The sequence below is a fragment of the Microtus ochrogaster genome, chromosome 16 (genome assembly GCF_000317375.1).
Source record: "Microtus ochrogaster isolate Prairie Vole_2 chromosome 16, MicOch1.0, whole genome shotgun sequence".
In the NCBI taxonomy this organism is placed as follows: Eukaryota; Metazoa; Chordata; class Mammalia; order Rodentia; family Cricetidae; genus Microtus; species Microtus ochrogaster.
In genome coordinates, this window is record NC_022018.1 from 16139753 (window position 1) to 16153469 (window position 13717).

The window sequence follows — 13717 nt, forward strand, 5'->3', positions numbered from 1 at the left end:
ATGGGAGATTTCATTGTTTCAGCTATAGGACTGGGAGGCATTAGGAACTGATGGGAGATTTCATTGTTTCAGCTTCCATCTTTAGCTCTATGATGCATTTGGTTCTTTTGTGTGTGTACAAAGTGATAGATACAGGCTAATTTTATTTTTTGTGTGTGGGCATTCAGTTTTCCTAAGAACACCATTTGCTGAAGATACTTTCTTTTTTCCAGTTTATGTTTTTGTCAAATATTAATTAGCTGAAGTTGCTTATACAAATGTTTGCAAATTTAATTTTGTTTAATTGGTCTACATGTCTGTTTTCGTGCCGATGCCATATTGTTTTTGTACTAGGCCCTGTAATAGATCTAAGAATCTGGTGTTGTAACTCTCCAGCATTTCTCTTTCTGCTCAGGATTGTTTTGGCTATCCTGGATCTTTTTTGTTTCCATATGAATTTTAGAATAGCTTTTCTAAATTATTATTTCTGTGACAAATGAGGTGGGAATTTGATTGGGACTGCAATTCCAATTTTTGGTAAAATGACCATTAATTCTACCAATCTATAAGGATGGGATGTTTTTCCACGTTCTAGTTTCTTTATCTCTTTCTTCAGAACTTAAAGCTTTACTGCATTAGTCCTTCACTTTGTTTGGTTTAATTCCTAGGTATTTATTTTTCTCAAGGCCTTTGTGAAATTTTAACACTTTTCTTTCAGGTGTGTATGTTTTGCCTGCACGTATGTCGGTTGCCCACAGAGGCCGGAAGTGGACACTGGGTCTTCTAGAAATGGAGTTACTGATGACTGTAGCCTTCATGTTCATGCTGGGAAGTGCTGCTGCTGCTGCTCTCGGCTTCTGAGCTGTCCCTCCAGCCCAGAGAACCTATGGCCTCTTAGATATCTACATTAAAGTGACTTCATATTTTATTAGTCTTGAGAAGATAAAACACTACTTTTAGATAACAGCATGAAAACATAGGAAAATAACTTGAATATAAAAATAAGAAATAAGAGTGCCATTAAGTCTGAGCAGGAGACAGAGACCCACACCTGCCTGGGCAATATTAATACTAATAATATTCACTATTATGGTGAGTATAAGGTGGGATATGGGAGAGACAGAATGGTTATGTCCTGTGGACAGAGGCATATCTGAAGAAGTGAAGGCAGTGAGGAGCAGGCTAAGGTGGATGTCTTGCTTGCGACCCAGGGCCATGGTGATGTCCGGACCTAGGCTGTTGCCAAAGCCCATGTCTGGGTCTGTGGCCCTGCTACAGCTATGGTCTGTGTTGATGCCCGTGGCTCAGACTACCACTGAAGGCCAAAAAGATGGGACTGTACAAAATTGGCCCTTCCCTTCAGTGGCTAGAACACTAGGGAGAACTGGACTTGCCCCTCACAAGCTGCAGCACTTTGTTGAGCAGGTTTTATACCTCACCTGAGCAGCACAATAGAGCTGACCCTGATCACAGGGTCACAGGGACATAAATGAGCTGACCCTGAAAGTCTGAGAAAGGGAGAGTTGGTCCCCCATCCCTCATATTCCATGTGGTGGCATAGGCAAGGAGGAGATTACCTCCCCGTATCCCTCACCACCTGTGGGAGGTAGGAGAGCTGGCCCTGCCCCTCATCAGCTGCAGCACTTGGGAGCGCAGCTTGCCTGGGCAGCACAGTAGAGCTGGCCCTGGTGGTGTAAGAATGGGTGGTGCCCTGAGGGCATGAAAGCAGAACCAGCCCTGTTCCTTGCTCCTCACTGCAAGGGGTGAACTAGCTGGGGTAGAGCTGCAGAGCTCACCCTGGTGGCGAGGATCCAGCCAGCATCCAGCCCATCTGCGACCTGCTGGAGCACATGAAGGCGCTGCTCCTACAAATACAAAGCTGCAGGGTCTCCATGACACAGGGCAACAACAGGATGTCCAAAAGGGGTCCCAGGGAGGGTCTAGAATCTCTAATGTAGCAGAAACCAGACCAGAGACTCTGCAATAACCACTGCAATGACCCACTGTGCCCCAATATAGCTCCCACGATGGCATGTTTTCCTTTTTTATTATTTTGGGAGGGAGGTCATAAGGGCAGAAGGTGGATACAAAGGGATGGGGAGATGAATGGGACTGAGATAATGATGTGAAAACCATAAAGAATAAATAAAAAGTTTAAAAAAGAAACAAAATGAGATAAAACAGATTAAAGTTACAAAAGAAGACTTTCCCCTCCAAACTGAAAACATAGCTGGTCAACTGATTAGAACTTAGACAATTATGGAGAATTTGGAGTGCTGAGTCGTAAGCCAGATTTGGTTAGGCTATCGTTATCCCTTCACTATATGTGAACAAACATCTGTGCGAGCATTACATAATCCTTTGTGGTGTACAGTGTCTCCACCCAACGGAAGGCTAAGGATCCCATAAGATAGTATCAGAGACACAGAGCCAATCTTTTCGTGATCTTCTGTGACTTGTGTGACTTTCCCATCAGAGACACAGAGCCAATCTTTTCGTGATCTTCTGTGACTTGTGTGACTTTCCCATCAGATGTTTCCAACAATGTATTTGAAAAATGAGTTGCTTTATGACTTGATGCTCTAGTCTTAGCACTGCTCTCTCAATGTAACATGAAATTTGGGTTGAACGGAATCCTGTGTAGCTGGATCACCACCCACTCATAATTGGCTGCAAAAGAAATGATTGTTTAATCTTCTTTAGCCTAATTATTGTGTTTTAAGTCGATACAAACCTTTAAAACACAGTGTAAAATGACAGCTTGAGGCCTGTCAGAAGCAGAAAAATATCAATAGGGGAGCTGGGAGACTGTGAATTGTCTGCTGCATAAGCCTGATCTCAGCACCCATGGGAAAGCTGGTGATGGTGGCACATCTGTAACCCCAGTGATGGGAAGTGGGTGAGAGAGGGGATAGGTTAACCCCTGCAGCACCCCGGATAGCCCCTGCAGCACCCCGAATAGCCCCTGCAGCACTCTGGATAGCCCCTGCAGCACCCTGGATAGCCCCTGCAGTACCCTGCATAGCCCCTGCAGCACCCTGCCTAGCCCCTGCGTCTAGTCAGGTGGTGAGCTTTGGGCTCAATGAAAGAAGTTACATCAGGAGATAAGTCAGGGAGTGACAGTGGAAGACATACAGCATTAATCTCTGTCTGCCAAGTGCACACACACATGCACAAACATTACAAATAACCACACACACACACACACACACACACACACAAAGAAAAATGGGAACAAGAATAGGAAAAACTACATACAGATAAAGATTACTAAGAATAACAGTATAATAACAAATGTAATTGAAGACCAATCAGTACTACAATTATAATAGACAGTCAGGTGGGAGACAGCCCACAGGCCTAGGCACCATTATGATGAGCGCCATACTTGGTGGAGAAATGGTTCACGTGCTGCTGAAAGAGGCAGAACTGAAGAAGTTGAAGGCAGTGAGGAACAGGCCTGTGCTGCTACCGAGGACCAAGGTGACGTCAGGGCGTGGGCTGCTGCCAAGGGCCATGTCTGGATCTCTGGTTCTCCTCAGTGGTCCGTGTTCCCCCTAAAGGCCACACAGATACCCAGGATCTGGTCTGCCACCAGAGGCTATGTTGGTGTCTAAGGGCTACAGTATCACTGGAGCCATGACGGGCTGAGTGGCCCAGGGCCACAGTGACATTCGGGCCCAAGCTGCTGACAAGGATCACATCCGAGTCCATGACCCTACCGCAGCCAGGGTCTGTGCTGACATCCGTGGCCTATCTTGCCACCAAAGGCCACATGTATTTCTGGGATCTGATCAGTCACCCGAGACCATGTTGGTGTCCTATGGCCATGTCACTGCCAGAGCCATGCTGATCTGGGTGGCCTGTGCTGCCACTGGAGCCATGGGGACATTTAGACCAGATCAGAGGTCAAGAGCTATGTGTGGGCCCATGATCCCATCCTGCTGCAGCCAGGGTCTGGGTTGCTCTTCATAGCCCATGTTACCCCAGGGGCCATAGAAACCATGTGTACTAGAATCTGAAAGCCATGTTGAACCAGAACCACCCTTGCAAAAGAGTTGGTCCCACCCCTCATGGGACAGATGGCTCCATCTCTCACCTTGACAGCATGGGCGTAGGTAGAAGAGTTGGCACTGTCCCTCCTCTGAGGGGTGCATTCCCAGCAGCCCGGACTGACCAAATCAGCTATCACCCAGACTCACATCTAGGGTTTTGAGTTGGACCACCCTGATATCTACTCCATCTATGACCTGTGAAAGTGTGTGAAGGAACAGATTCTGTGGAACAGTCACTGCAGGGTCTCCATGACTGGAAGCAACAGCAGGATATCTGAGAGGCACTTTGGTGAAGGTCCAGTATTGATGGTGACCCAGAAGCCAGAGGCCTCCAACAGACCAACTCATTGCAATGAACATTTGCCAGTAAAGCTGAGTGGACCAAGGGCGGACTGCCTGCCACACCGCAGCTCTCAGAGCCACCGGGATGACTGAAGAGTTGGGTGTTGGCAAGGTAAAAAAGGAGCGCAGTGCGGTTTTTGTTTGTTTTGTTTTGAATTATTATTTTTAAAACTTTCTTTTGGGGAACACTGTGAGGGTGAGGAGCAAATATGGGGTTTTTGGGAAATGAGGGGGTTGGGGTACATGATATGAAATCCCAAAGAATCAATAAAAATTATGTAAAAAATATTATGGTAGTTATAATTAGTCTTTATTTTTATTCTAAAAGTTATTAAGTAACCAAATGAAGGAGAACCTCAATATCTTTGAAGGAAAAATGTTGTAAGACAAACTGTTTAGAATCTACACAGTTGTTTTTATTACATTTATTTCCAAAGAAACCATTAGGCATCCAAGATTTCAGAAAAATGCCATCATTTGCCTTTTTAAAGTTTACTTTGTGTTGTTTAAAATCATTTTTAATTTAAATATATTTTACCTTCCCTAAAGTCCTTCCAGCTTCTATTCTACTTTCTAACCACCAACTTTGAGTTCTTTCTTGAAAAACAAACAAAAACCTAATACAACAACCCCCTCCGCATCAAGAAAATAAAATACCCAAAGAGAAAAAAATCGTAAAACTATAACCAAATAAAAGCATGTGCACACACAGGTACTGCGAAGTCCATCATATGTTAGCCAGCTAATCCTAAATACCAAGCCTGCCCTGGAGCAGTTACTGTAGGTCATTCTTTTGGAGAAAACTGCTCTTCCCTCTTCCAGCAAACACTGCATAAAGGGGAGAAAATCGAGGTGGAAAGCTATGAACTATAGGGGAGCACTGATTTTTTTCCTCCTTATCTTTTGTAAAAGTCATTTCAATTTTGCCAATATTTAGAGACAAAAATAAGAAAAAGAATTATTTATAATAAGGAAAACATGCAAATTGATGTAGGAGGGTCTTCTATCTATCTGTTGTTTCATTGGTTAATTAATAAAGAAAACTGCCTGGCCTGATAGGTCAGAACATAGGTAGGTGGGGAAGACAGAACAGAATTGTGGGAGAAAGAAAGCAGAGTCAGGCAACCACTATGAAGCTCCAGCCCGAGGTGGACATGGGTTAGAATCTTCGCGGTAAGCCCTGACTCCGTGGTGATACACAGATTACTAGATATGGGTTAAAGCAAGATATGAGAGTTAGCCAAGAAGAGGCTAGATATAATAGGCCAGGCAGTGTTTAAATGAATACAGTTTTCCATGTAATTATTCTGGGGCTAAGTTAGTCGTGCAGGAGCTGGGCGGGACAAAAAGCAGGCCTGCTCACCGCTCCTTTTACTACAGCAAATAAATTCAATATCTAGTATAAGAAAATGCTCTGATGAAATAATGAAAAGTCTTTATAAGCTTGAGAATCTTTCCGATACCAGCCCTGGGCTCTGGTCCTGGACTCTAAGAAAGCAGGCTGAGCAGGCGAGGAACAAGCCAGCCAGCAGCACTGCTCCATGGCCATCTCTGTGTCAGCTCCTGCCTCCAGGTTCCTGCCCTGTTTGATTTCCTATCCACACTTCCTCTGATGATGAAGTCACATGCAATGTAGGCCACATTAACTCACTTGCTTTTTAGTGTTTCATGGTGTTTCATTGCGGCAATCGAAATCCTGTCTAAGAAAGAACCTTTTCATTTATGTTTGTTTCTTTTTGTAATACGTCTTTTTCCTGTGGATATTTTACTATTTGTTTTTTTATTACTCCATTTCAGCAGTTTCATTTGTGTGTGTGCTCAAGTGCTGTTTCACATGGATTTTGCTTTGTGTTTATTGAGACTTAGATATGTGTGATTGGGTTTTCGAAGATTTGGAAAATATTGCTTCAGTTCCTATTGAGCCTACTTTTCTGTAGGGCAGAGAAGGAACATGTACAATTAGTTGATTAAGAAAAACAAAAGTGACTCTCTTTGTAAGTAAACAGGTAATCTGCCATCTTAAAACAAACAACACAATCAAATCTCTGGGGCTTGCATCCCCAGACATGGTTCTGAAATGTAAACACGAAAAAGTCTTTACCTGTCTCCCAAGATACCTAAACCCCAACCCAGAGCTCTTCTGTAGTTAATTCAGTCTCAACACAAATAATGTTTTCGGGGCCTGGATGAGAAAAGTTAGAGAAATTGTACTTTGTCATTGTACTTATGATTAAAACATATTTGATTGGCAAACTTAGTGCTTGGTTGTAACGTTTTGTATAAATAATAAAAACTGCAATAGGAAAATTGTCCACATAATTAGAAGAATGGACGATATGCAATTAAAGCCTTCTTTACAGCTGCACCTAGCTTTGGATATTAAAATATGCTAATACCCAGTATAGATGAAGAGAAATACATTCCTTTATGAAGTTGCACAATTTAGACATGACTGTGTAGTTTCTCCGCAAATAAGCAGTAGAGTTCGTTATTAGATTCACAACCTAGTGTGATTTGTGTGATAGTCAAGATGCTGACGTAATGTTAGATAAATAAGTGGGTGCCTTAGCCCAGGAAGGTCATACACAAATGCTTCAAGACACAGACCTAACATCTAGCTTAGAATAACAGATTGTGTAAGTCATGACAAAGAGAGTTTAGAATTGGGAGAAGCAGGTTCAATTCTTACAATTCTAAATATAAGGGCTTTAATCTCTGATTTTTTACTTTATCAAATTAACTATTTGAAAATTCTGTAAAAAGAGATATAATAGGTAAAGAAATATTCACATACATAAATACAAACAAGAGAAGGGATTTCTGCATACTGTGTCATTTGATCATATCAGGACTGAGAGTAATCTGTAAATGTAGTGGCAAGTGATAGAGTTTTAAATACAGATTTCAGTAAAACTTGTGGCAAAGGCTATATAACACTTTTCAAAAACAGTAGTTAGGCAATTTATTATAATGATGCTAGTGTACTCTGTCATAAAGAGCATATAAACCTGCAGCAAACATGTCCAACATTAAAAATTTAAAGCTAAATTTGAAGCTCATTCAGTTAAATCAATGAGTGTTCAGACAGGCTCTGCTTGTGGATACATAAATCATATTATGGCTAGGATTCTATTGGTAGAAGCAATAATTTGGCACATATAAGTATTGATAAAGTAGGTGGTTCACTTCTTATAGTGGGATTGAGAAAAATGGTGGCTAATGTTACTTCATAAGAGACTGCATGTACTAACGTTCATAACACTCCACATAGTGCACTCTTAGAACTTGAGCTGGACCTTGTCATAAAATGAGTAGACTGGTAGGCTGGATCAAGCTGGAATGAACAATAGTCCTGTGTTTATGTCTGAGGTGGAGATATAAGAAGTGGAATTTCTATTAAATTTCAGGATAAGAGCTAGAACTGGAGATTCTGTGAGAAGAGAAACTGAAGCTCTTAACGGTCATCACAATTCTATAATAAATAATTTTTCTTCATCAGTGTTGGTCAAAGGATGCCATAAGGATCAACAATATTTTGTCTGTTACATACTTGTATTTGCATTCACTCGAGGTAAGGATGACTTGTGAGAAGAATAGACCAATAAACAAAGGGAGATTAGTTAAAGATACAATGTTAAGAAGAGGGATTCAAATCATTAAAGTGTTGTGAAATTATCAGGCTCTGCCACCTGAAGAAACTCACACCTTGGATAGGGTTTGGAGTCCATATATTAATTTCATCTCTTAAGATTAATCTTGAAGGCACAAGACCAGTCAGTATTCTAGTGGACTTCACTAAGACTCAGTGAGTCACTAATGAAACCATTTAGGAGGGAAGGTGCATGCTGAAGCGTGCGTGTCCAGGAGTTCTGAAGGGGGAATGGGAGTAGACAGGATTGAGATACATGTACATGGCTTAAAGTTGCCAGAGGATAAATAAGAGACAAAAGATAAAAATTATCAATAAAAAGTATTTTTAAGTGCACTAAAGCCAACATATAAGTTCTGAAGTCCGGATCTGACAAACCTTTAAAAAGTCTAAACAGCAATTAATATTTTTCATGACCGACTATACGCTGAATACACATTGTTCTAACTGCATGTGGAAACCATGTGGAAGTGTCACAACAGTCTTGTGAGGTTGTAAAAGGAGGAGTTCGGTACAGACAGGGAAAGACAAGTTCATTATCACTGGCTGGTGACCGAGCCAGGATGTAAACACAGGAATTATGGTTACACAATGTGTTGTGATATTACTATTTGTCTTTAAGCATTTAGAATGATATACGTGATATGATAAAAAGTGGACTTACTTGATATAGCCCAGAGACCCAATGAGTCCACTCCTAGAAATGGGCTGACCAGACCCACAGCGCTGGAGAGGTCATTTCTTAAGTATGTGCTGACCTCGCTCATGGGTCATGAAGGTTGTGCTTAACAATGCTCCGAAACCATCCACACCTTAGAGAGGCGGTTTCTTCACCATCGGTGTGGCTAACCCGCGGGTTCCTAGAAACACTTGTTTAAGCATGGCCTGACTTTACTCACCAGCACAGATAGGCAACTCAGTAATCAAGAAGTGACATGACCCACAGGTCCAAAAAGGTGAATTTTTAAACACTGAGCTGTCTTGAGTCATGGATCCAAAGAGGCAACTTCTTAAACACGTGCGATGAAGAAGCCTCTGAGCTAGAACTCAGCATGAAGTTTATGTCTTCAGCAAAGGGTCCACAGCTGCAGAGAGAGGCAATAGAGAGGAGCTGCAGGTACTATTGTGGAGCTGCAGAGAGAGGCAATAGAGAGGAGCTGCAGGTACTATTGTGGAGCTGCAGGGAGAGGCAATAGAGAGGAGCTGCAGGTACTATCGTGGAGCTGCAGGGAGAGGCAATAGAGAGGAGCTGCAGGTACTATCGTGGATAACTGTGAGGAGACATCGAAACCTTCCGCTAACTTCTGCGGCTTTCAGAATCTGCATTTCTGTGGGCTTCAGTTACTCAGCTGAGAAGGTGATGAGTAGCCACCCTTCCACCTACTAGGTAAGTCAATATGAACACAACCAAGTGTGTTATGTCCAACACTCCCCTTCTGCCAATGTGCCATCGTTTTCCCTGACCCCACCTGGCTTAGAGTCCTGTCGATATATCAGAGTCTTCATGGTGAGAAATGTGTTACCGTGGTTGCAGAGTGCAACACCTATCCCAGCCTGTTTATTCCAGTTTGGAAATGCATTTTTACCAAAGCAATTCTCCAAAGACAACCTACCTCCAGGCAGGCTTTTCTCCCCTCACCACCCTTTCTTACAGGTAATAGGCTCAGGCCAGGCGTACGGATGAGAGTACAATTCCAGCCCTCTAGGCATGACAGGGAAAGGGCCAGGAGTATTGGAGCACAGAGAAAGAGCCGTTCTTCTCCCAAAAGAGGAATCCAAGCAAGCTTTCTGAAAAAGGGATGCCTAACGGTGACATTGCAGAGTCTGGGGACAGGGCTCCCAGACATGGCAATCCTGGCATGCAGGATGTTGCTAGGGATAGAGGGAAGCAGCTTACTACTGGTGGATCAGGCCCAAAGAGGATCTTACAAGAAGATTTCAAGCCTGGGAGCCAGGGACGGACAATGAGGCCACTGGGACCCGATGCTTGCTGTGGCTGCAGTGTAAGGCAGACCATGCACACGCAGCCAAGAAGCAAAAAAACCTGGAATGTGGGTGGACATGCCCAGACTCACTTGATAAGTAAGTAACACATCACTGTTACTGTGCTGTCTTGTAATAGATACAGCTTGACCGGAGGCCCAGTGTATGGGCCAAAGGAAGGTTCAGAATGGTCCCCTGGCTTTTACCATAACACCTGGGCAGGCATCTGGGCCATTCTCTGAAGGGATATTGGGAGGGGAACAGGTTGGGGAGCACTGGAGACTAGACCTAGTCTATACATGGGAGGATCCTGGGCCTGCAGAGGTGCACAGCAGCACAGTCTGCATGTAGCAATGATGGGGTGGAGTACCTTGTCAGAGCAGCTTGCCCCTCAGGCCAACCCACAGAGAGGCTGGTTCTGCCTCACTGGCGCATGTGGAGCTCCCTATAGCACAGTTCCTGATGCATTGTGAGGTAGGCGTGGTGAGAATGCAGGGCTGGAACATCAGACATGGTGGGACACAGCCCAAGCCTCTCTCTTACTGTTCTCCTTCAGGTGAATGTGGTAGAAACACTTCAGTCTGAGAAGAAAGGTTTGGGGCCAGGCAGGCCTAGCCTCTCAGTTTGCACAAATTGACCCCTAAGGAAGGGACCCTTCAGGTTTCCTCGGAGACCATGGAGCTTCAGCATCAGCTCCCCTGCCCTCAGCTTCAGCATCAGCTTCAGCATCAGCTTCAGCTCCCCTGACCTCAGCATCAGCTTCGGCATCACCTCCCCTGCCCTCAGCTTCGTGAGAAGCAATCTCTTATCTAGGTTATTTTGGGCCCTGCTTTGAATTCCCTTAGAGCTGTAGGGAAGACTGGGTTTGCAGACTTCCTTAGCTTCTTCCAAATGCTTCCCTCATTTCTATATGCCCTGATTTGGGCCTTCATAGAGAGGAAATGAGCCAGGACATCTTGTGTGTAATATTTACGAGTCCTGATTAGTACTGGGGAGTCTTGCTGGTTCCCCATCACAATTTTCTGACCCAGAGTTGGCCAGCATTCTGTACGATAGCCCTCAGCTTCTACTCTTGGACCTGGCATCCAGGTCACAAGCAACTACAATCAAAACTTAGATCAGTCATTCACCCTCTGAGCTAGTGGGATCTCACCTTCTGCTGCTGTCCACAGCACCTCCAGGACAGTAAATATTAATATACTACTATCAGGTTTACAGTTAGGCCAAGGGATCAAGGTTCCTTGAGATGGAATTCAGATATCAGAAACCTACCATAAAGATTCAGTTAACACACAAGGAAACACACATTGAGCAAAAGTCTCATCAGAGACACGCTGCACACTATACAGTGAATTGACTCTGTCTGTCTCTGGAAATGGGCAGAAAACTCTGTCAGCTAGGAGCCAGGAGTACGGAAGCTTTGATGACCACGCAGGAGTATGGGCGGGAGCTTCAGGAGCACCGTTGGTGCTGGAATCTTCAAAGAAGGTCTCTTTTAAGATTTAAAACCTGGGTATGTCAGGGAGGACTAAGATGAGGTGTGGGAGCTGCCTGTTGAATCATGGCGAGCTAGGGAAACCCTGGTTGGAGAAGGAGACCAGAAAGCCCTGCCCCATTTCATGCTTCATGTCCTGGCATGAGCTTATCCCAGCCACAGAATGGTGGAAAGCAGCTATCCTAAGAATACTCTCTGTGGGACTGGCTGGGACCCAGAGTTCTTTGCCTCCAAACAAGATTCAGTTTATCTCCCACTTTGAAAGCCTGTGTTTGAACTTACTTCTTCTCTACTGCTTTTTAAAAAATTTTTGGTGACTTTCTTTATCTCCTTGTATCTAATTCAATATCGTTCTTCTTTCCAATTCTGCCCCCCCCCACTTTTTTTTCACCATAAATAGTACTTTGTGAATCACACATGTGGCATAATATTAACTTATATACATATATGAGTGGTCACATATGTTTATATCCATAATATTAACTTATATACATATATCATTGGTCACATATGTTTATATCCATAATATTAACTTATATACATATATCACTGGTCACATATGTTTATATCCATAATATTAACTTATATACATATATCATTGGTCACATATGTTTATATCCATCGGAAGTAAACAAAACATAGCTCAGTGTGATCAGCTGCTTGAAAATGAAGGCCTCCAAGCATCGAGGAATCTGAGTCTTGGAGTTTGTTTTCCTTCTCAAACAGACCTTAGTGATGTAACCCTTCCTGAGGATTTATTTTTCCAGACTGCATACACACCTTGCTCTCCCTCCCCGACCTAAGACGGCTATCTTCACTGGCTTTCCCAGTCTCCATTTCTCTTCCCCCTTCACTTCCTCACGTTTCTCAAGTATAACAGTGCTTTTGAATGTGATTCATGGTCCAGCTCTCCAGTGACTGCCTCTGTTACCTGTTCCTCTACTGGGGTGTCATTTGGGGCTTGTCACCTCTTTACTTGTCCTTTCTACCTTCCTGTCTGGTTAGCAGGTAAACTCTTTGACTGAGAGAGTGTATGACTCTGTTTCACACCAACATTCTGCATCTAGAAAACCTCTTTCCTACCTTCCTCTGGTCCATTTTCAGGGTTTCCTTCCTCCTTTCTTGCCCCATGTAGAGGGAGAGCTTTACTGGGTTCTTCCTTCACTGCTCTATTCCCAGACATAGCCTGTTAAAACAAGCCACAGGAAAGCATCTCATCAGAGCTGGGGAGCTGTCTCAGTGGTAAGCATACTTGCTCTACAGGCATGAGCACCCAATCAGATGGCCAGAACACTTCGTTGGAGACCGAGGGGGCAAATAGAAAGATCAGCTATGAACCTCACTCTCTGTTCAGAGAGAGACCTTGTGATAGAATAGGACACCCACTGTGCTTCTCCAGTCTTTGCATGTGTGCGTGGGTATGCACACTCACACTTACACAACACACAAACACACACGTGCACATGCGCACACACATATATGCACACACAGCGTTTTATAATTTCTGCTTTGCTGTTTATATCTGTGACTGTTTTGCTTTATGAATGAGGATTAGAAGGGGTGCTGTGAAATGCTGATCCCTGGACATCCCGTGACTGCATTCACAGCAGCTGTGTTTTACCTGCAAAAGACCCATGCAAGATGAAGTCAGCCAAAATTTCAGTGCAGATGGGGTAGATGATCTCCAGGCTCTGCCACACACCGAGGAGCTACTGACAATGAATATTTGCCAGGGCAGGGGGAAGCGATAGTTCCTTGAGGATATGGCCACTATTAGGTTTTTCATACTCCAATGAATATTCCCTAATTGGTGCATATGTGGAAAGCACTAGATTTAGCAGGTTATGACCCCCAAAAGACATTGTATTGGTATGGGCATGATGGGATATATAAGGAATCTGACTGAGAAAAAAGAATCATGAATATTCATACAAACTAAAATAAAAAATTATGAAACCCTTTGTGTATTTGTTGTAATATATGCACATGTATAGCATAAGTGTGCATGCCCATGTGTGCATGTTGATCCTGGATTAGGACAAAAAGTGGTGCTGATACTGAACTCGGGTGCTATTATTATATTGATTGGTGTGATGGTTTGAATGAGTATGGTTCCTATAAGCTCAGATATTTGAATGCTTGGTCCTCAGTTAATGGAACTATTTGGGAAGGATTAGAAAGTATGGTCTTGTTGGAGTAGGGGTGGCTTTACAG

The 13717-nt window shown here is 43.4% G+C and overlaps 2 protein-coding genes across 2 annotated transcripts in view; one reads left to right on the forward strand and one right to left on the reverse strand.

Annotated features, from left to right (window-relative positions):
* Window positions 1-840, forward strand: part of LOC101994392 (putative ankyrin repeat domain-containing protein 19) — a 98339-nt gene extending 97499 nt beyond the window's left edge. Inside the window, exon 7 of the mRNA XM_013348982.1 lies at window positions 698-840. Within this exon, the coding sequence (XP_013204436.1) occupies window positions 698-840 (143 nt within the window). The remainder of the gene's footprint in view (window positions 1-697) is intronic.
* An 8065-nt stretch (window positions 841-8905) lies between these two features.
* The window catches only part of LOC101994973 (putative ankyrin repeat domain-containing protein 19), an 89294-nt gene continuing 84482 nt past the window's right edge, over window positions 8906-13717 (reverse strand). The window contains exons 10-11 of the mRNA XM_026783102.1: window positions 12587-12689; window positions 8906-9110 (exon numbers count right to left, since the gene is read on the reverse strand). Coding sequence (XP_026638903.1) covers window positions 9085-9110; window positions 12587-12689 — 129 coding nt within the window. The 3' untranslated portion in view covers window positions 8906-9084. The remainder of the gene's footprint in view (window positions 9111-12586; window positions 12690-13717) is intronic.